The 6,579-nt window shown below is 41.2% G+C and overlaps 1 protein-coding gene across 2 annotated transcripts in view; it reads right to left on the bottom strand.

Annotated features, from left to right (window-relative positions):
* Positions 1-699: 699 nt before the first annotated feature.
* The window catches only part of SPRY1 (sprouty RTK signaling antagonist 1), a 6,039-nt gene continuing 159 nt past the window's right edge, over positions 700-6,579 (bottom strand). Inside the window, exons 1-2 of one of the 2 annotated variants that reach the window (XM_024745180.1) lie at positions 5,955-6,505; positions 700-4,156 (exon numbers count right to left, since the gene is read on the bottom strand). In XM_024745180.1, coding sequence (XP_024600948.1) covers positions 3,142-4,101 — 960 coding nt within the window. In that variant the 5' untranslated portion in view covers positions 4,102-4,156; positions 5,955-6,505 and the 3' untranslated portion in view covers positions 700-3,141. Of the gene's footprint in view, positions 4,157-5,954; positions 6,506-6,579 lie in introns of those variants that run through there. The other variant, XM_024745179.1, reaches the window with a different exon arrangement.

Here is a 6,579-nt window from a genome sequence, read left to right as displayed (position 1 = left end):
TCAATTACAGCAATCCTGCATTGGTTTTATTCACAATTAAATTATCTAAATAAAACTTCTTGGAATGAAAAGAATGGCACTCAGAAAATATGCTGGAAAGGAACTATTTAACAAAAATATTCATTCTGTCAAGCTGCAGTAGCTGAGGAAGAGGGACAAAATTGTGGAATAAAAAAGGAAAGGTTAACCCATCTATTTGGTATTTTTCACCGGGCAGTATCAAATACATGGCAGTGGAATTTATAAGAAATTTCAGCTTTGCGGATGCTTTCAAAGCCATAGCACTTTACAATGATCATCAGTATTAAAAAGCATAGGACTCATAAGCATTCATGAAGACACACCCTAATATTTTTTCCTTCTAGGTTTAAACCATCACAAAGGAGGCAGTTTTGAATCAAAGTATTTACGCTTTGCACCTGACAAGCATGTCAGAAGTCTGAACCTCTAACCTATTGCTACTTCCAAATACAGGCCTGAGACTACCGTCTTAATATTGTCATTTTAATGTATTCCCCGTATAGCTTGAAGTTAAAACTCCACAGCATACCTCATTTCTCATAAAAGTTATAAATTTCTTTCAATAAAAGCTACAGCTTCTTAGTCTGGTTAGTATAGCTACAGACAGCTCTTATACCAATTCCTAATTATACGAAGGGTCTAAATAACAGAAAAAAGTTACACAGTACTTTGAGGGAGTCTGTTTATACACTTCATTAAGGAGCGAAACTTCAATGAAATATTCAATATTAAGGAATCGGTGATATCATCACATAACTTGAGTACAAGAGGAAATAAATCCACATTTTGAAATACTGTAGATTATGAAATGGCCTCCAAAACACAAATACTCATTAAAAAAAAAGTTTCTGCTTCCAGAGCGCAGAGAAAATACGTGGTTATATCAAACGTCACAATGCCAACTAATAGGTTAGTGGCTTGATGGAAAAGCATTAAAACAAGTTTCTACCACTTATGTCTTGTCAGATTAAACCAAAATCAAAGCCTATTTACAAAGAGTAAGTACTCCAAAACTAGTAGCCAAATCATGTAAAGAGACAACCAAAACAAAGAAGCTGGGTAAGAGTTTTGACAGCCTAAATCCTGGGCTCATATTATGTCAACATCTTATTCTCAAATGCAGATTATTCAGCTTTGACACATCACTTAGGCACAGGGAGGAGTTCGTGAAACTGAGTCTGAGGGGTCACATGCACAAAATTTTATCAGACCCAAAGATTCTAACCATGTCGTAACTTCAGCAGACTAAAAACTAAAAATATTTACTTTCTCTATATAAAGTTTCAGGGCCCTCAGATTCCTTATTCCATAAAACATGTCAAAATGTTATTTGATCAGGTCACATTAGAGACCTACGAAACGAAATGAAAAGGTAGGGACTGGAATGTTTTTAAAACATCTCTTTGATAATGTTAACTATTCCCTCGGCGCACTCTTAACTTTTAGAATGTTTTATTAAAGTGACAGTGCCAGAGACTCCAAGCATGCCTGCAGAACTAAGTCCTTTAAGTTCTGTGGATGAAAACGAATTTTTGACTAATCCAAGAGAGATAAGATAAACATTTTTTAAAACTGACAAATACGTCCCATTGCAAGAAACTATGACATACACAAAACCCCTCGCTTACAAAATAGACAAAAGTGGCAGGAATTGTTGACACTAATTACAAAAAAAAAGTTTTTTCACTCTGTAAAGTGATTCACTCAGGCATTTGTTGAAACACAATTTGGATTACAAAATCTTGATTAATGCATTTTCCAGGAAACATCTAGTTCAAAATTTGAGCTCACTTGCATCTAGATTTGGTATGTTAAGGGAAAGAAAGAAAATGGGTATGCGTGACGAAAGAGTCGAAGCAAATGACAAAAGTCACCACAACAGTACAGGCTAATAAATGAAGAAATCAAGAGACAGGTTCATTAATTAATATATTTTCTGCATTATAGTTAACATATGTACTTTCTTGGTGTCACCTTATTTTCCGTTATGTATTGATATTTTGTTATATTCAGACATGAGTACATTTCAACAGTTTTTGCAATAAATATCATAAAATAATAGATTCGCATAATAAATATTCTTTACAATAAAAAAGTTTAACAGACTTTTGTCTTAAAAATAGTCAGAATTCAACTTTGTGATTTATACATAAAATATACAAAAAGCACCACAATTTGTGGTTAAGGCAATGAAAACAGAAAAGATTAGAACTACTCAGCTGTTAACTAACCAAAGGGTCCAAAAACCATTAAGGAGCCAAGATCACTTTAGGCAGCATAGTTCTGTGACATGTACAGATCGATCAGCTATAAATATCAACTTCAGTCATCCAAGTGCCCTCAGTGACAAGAGTAATTTGGTGAAAAGCGTGGGGGTACGGAAGGGAGCCTAGTCCTTCACAAATATGAAAGCTTTGAATGAGGATGAACAAGATACAACTAATATATCTCCAATGTGAAGATTTATATTGTAAGCGAATCTAAATTACACGGGAAAAAAACCCAGAAAACAAAACTGGCATCTCTAGGATAAGATAATGCCAGAACTGAGGGGAGAGAACGTTGAGGGGCAAGAAGGAGAAGGCAGTGGTTAAAGGAGAATTTTAATGTTATAACAAACATATCCCCCTTGCTACTTAAGGGTCCAATGCTATGAAGAGAGCCCTAATTGGAGACAGATTTAATACATAGCTTATTTAAGCAATTAAATGGTTGCCTCTTTAAAAAACCAATTTCCCTGCTCCCAGAGTACCCAATCAAAAACAGCTCTAAATCACTGTAGTCTGGGTGTGTGTGTGGGTATGTTCATGTGTACAACTTTGGAAAGTTGCTTGCAGAACAAAAAGGCTACACAAAAGCCCACTGGCTCTCAATATCCTCTCGAGTGGATGGCTGAGGCTCTTGTCGTAAGAGGGAGCCAGGTGCAGTTTCACAGTTCACTGTTACTGAAGATCAACCATTAGAGTAAAATCCATGAATCAAACCTTGGGAAGAGGGGGAGAGAATGTGGGAAACAGGGAAAAACTGCAAAGAAAATAAAACCAGTATCTAACAGGATCTTTTCATAACAGCCACAGCTTGAAAGCTAGAAGTTCAGGAGGCCCAACCCACCTCCAAAAATCATGATGGTTTACCCTGACCCCGGGAGGGGCAGCCCTCCAGCTTACAATAGACCGTGTTGGAGTTCTTACATCTGCACCCTGGACGATGGATCCAGTCATAACACCCCCTGCACAGCTTCAGGCATCCCTTAGCAGGAGGGTAACAGAGTAAGCAAGGTAAAAACAGAGACATGGCTCCCATACACAGGTACCTAGAGCAGCAGTGTGACTGTGAACAGGAGCAAGGATTATCCGAGTAAGAATCCCCTTCATCGTCATTGGAGCAGTGGTAGAAGATGCCCTTGACCAAGCACATACAGGTTCCATATTCCACCATGCTCTCCGCAGAGCAAAGGCACTGCCGGTTACAGGCCAAACAGGATGGCAGGGTCCTGGGAGCTGTGCATTCTCCGCACTTGCACTTCCCACACTGTTCACAAATGAACTTGTGCTGTGTCAGGTCCTCCTTCAGGGAACCCTTTAAGTCATCCACAATCAGTTGCTTGGGCTGGGTCCGGATTGCCCTTTCAGATCTGTGACCAGAGACTGGTCTGGTTGGCGGTGACCTTCCTAACAGCCCCTGCTCGGAGGAGGCACTGCTGTTGCTCCCAGAACTGGCTGCACTTCCAGTGCTGGTTGATCTGCTCAATATGGGGCCTCTGGTATTATTTGAGAGTCCCGCATGTCCCAGGTGGCTGGTAGGTCTATGCTCATAGCTATTATTCACATTAATCGGTATGATTTCATGAGTCCTTTCATGCTTTTCTTGTCTTGGTGCTGTTCGAAGAGCAGGTCTTTTCACCACTGATGGCCCTTCTGTGTATTCATTGCTGCCTCTGATGGCCTTGATCTGGTCTAAGGACAAAATAGCAGCAGGCTGAATCTCTCTCTCATAGTCTACCCTCTGACGGTTATCCAAAGCAGGCTGCTGGATCACAACTAATGAACTGCCACTGCCATGTTGATTTTGGGGATCCATGTGTAGTGATCTTGAATTCCGGCAATCAGTGGAAACCTGGCATGCATCTGAAATCCTAAAAGGAAATCAAAGATGAAAAAACACAGAGAAAAAATAAATGAGGAGAAGCATTTGGGGGAGGGGGGATGCGAGAAATCCCGTCAAGTCGCAAATTGCCTAAACCACCTGGTAATGATCTCCCTCATCAGTGGATTACAATGATGTTGGAGTCCTGGCCAGAGTCCAATTCTAAGAGAGGCTGAGGACCACATCAGAGAAGAAGAATGTAAGCAAGAGACCCCACGCCATAAGAATTAGACGTTTTTTCAAGTTTTAAAAAGCAGAATCAAGAAGTAATGTCTTCCTGTTTGTGAATCTAACAAACAATGAAAATGGAGTATGCCCTCATGGGGAATATTGAATATAAGCACTAATAAACAGCTCTCATCTAAAGAGAGCTCAGTATCAGTTCATGGGTGTTTTCCATAAAGGAAAATAGCCACTCGTTAAAAAAAATTAAGAATGGCTTTGGCACTGTTGCCTTCTGTTACTTGTTTGCTGTTACAAGCATTAGATTAATGGTGAGGAAATTAGTCAAGGTATACTTCATGCATTTAAAAAAAAAAATCAAAGAGATTCCAAACTAAAATGTAATCTCAAAATAAGAGGTCATTTTTCAGGAGAAACCAGAGTTTTAAAGCTAGCTCATTATTAATGTACAAGATGCAAATGTAGACAAATACAACCGTTCTTGGTGTTTTATAGCCTCTAAAGCACACTCATGAAACTTAATGTACAGTTCAGTGAATGTTCAGAGTATTCACATTTGAAATCATGAAAGAATTTTTTTTTTAAGTTTAAATAAGGGCTCACTCACCTAATGAGATAACTTTCACACACAAGTAAGTGTTAGGCCTTTGGTAGTATGGGGAAATCCTGGCCATTTTAATTATCTGTATTTCCTCTAATTTAAAAATCTGTATTTACATGACAGATATTGATTTTCAAAGGCACTGCCAACTCTGAATCCATGTGCTTCTTGTAATAAAGTACAGTAATAACCTGATAAAAATAAGCATTTGTTTCCACACCAATAGTTAACAGTTTCTAATTTATAATGTCTTCTTCATAAGACAATCAAACATAAAAACGTTTGTTTTCAGTCAATGGTAGACTAAAACATTTTTCACACAAATTCCTCCCAAAGCCTACAGATTTGATCCAATTCAAGAATGAAAAGAAAAAAATGCCCATTCCCCACTACTACCTTGAGCCAAAACACATTAGCTTAAGGAATAAAGCGGAAAGAAGTCCATTTCACCTCTTAACTTCACTCAATGTCCCCGGACTAAGTCTTACATGTGAACTTCTCTGCGTTCCCCTCCCTCATTCTCCCAACTCAGATCCTCGAGTTTCTACTTTCTTCTACCTTCTCTGCACAGAAAGAGAAACACATTCGCAACCTGCTGGGTTTAGTCCTGGAATCCTTACGGGCTGTTCAAAAGATTCCATCGTTACTCTGCACAATATCATTCCTCCTCGCAAAGCACTTTTTAACCCAATGCTTTTAAAGCAAAGAGTACCTAAAGGTAGTAAGGCGGATTCCACACGAAAGGAAAAACGGTGGATTTGAAGAGGGCAGATAAAACACCAGGCACTTGAATCTGAGTTTTAAACGCTAGCTGTGGCAAAGTTCACGCTGGCCGGTGGCGGAGACCACCGGATAAAAGGAAAGAGCGAAAAGACTCGGCCGCCTCTGATCTGAAGCAAAGCCCCTCTTCCAGCAGTGACAGTCCTCGATCTAGCCCCAAACACGTTCACACGCTCTCGGCGGACTGTCTTCCTCAAGAAACCCCCGAATCGAAGTCGAATACCTTTTCGGACAATCCCATCACATCCTAAGGATCACCGTGGATTTCCAAAACCTCTTGGCGTATGCCACCAAGGAGGCTCACAAATCGGTGAGAGCCTTCAGAGCGAACGCGGGCGCCAAAAAGCAAGCCCACGTCAGGGAGGGTTATAAATAAATAGCTGTCTACACTTTAAAGGAGAAGCCGGATTCCTAAAGAGCCGGGGCGCAGCGAGCCAGGGGCAGGGGCTGCAGAGCGGCGTCGCCACATCGCCGGCTACCGCGGTGGAGCTGCGCCCTCTGCAATCCGCGCGGAGACAAGCGGGGAATAAAGAGTTGACGGCGAGGAAGGAAAAGGAAAAAGTTATGAATGAAAACAAGTTTGCTCGCTCGCTCTCTCGCCCGCTCTCGCTCCCTCTCTCGGGCAGGAGGAGGGGAGGAGGCTGAGGTTACCATTACCTCAGGAGGGCGGACTTCCCCACTTTTAAAGTGGCAGTGCCCTCTCCCCTCCCCTCGCCGCCCCACCGCTCTCACTACAAGAATACAGTGGCAGCTCGCTCGGGCGCACGCAGACCCGGGCCGGGGCGTCCCCAGCGATTTGGGGCTTTGCTCAGGCACACGCGGGCGCAAACACACCGTTCTCGGCCCCA

This window comes from Neophocaena asiaeorientalis, unplaced genomic scaffold (genome assembly GCF_003031525.2).
Source record: "Neophocaena asiaeorientalis asiaeorientalis breed wild unplaced genomic scaffold, Neophocaena_asiaeorientalis_V1.1 scaffold65, whole genome shotgun sequence".
In the NCBI taxonomy this organism is placed as follows: domain Eukaryota; kingdom Metazoa; phylum Chordata; class Mammalia; order Artiodactyla; family Phocoenidae; genus Neophocaena; species Neophocaena asiaeorientalis.
This window is presented reverse-complemented; position numbering and strand designations above follow the sequence as displayed.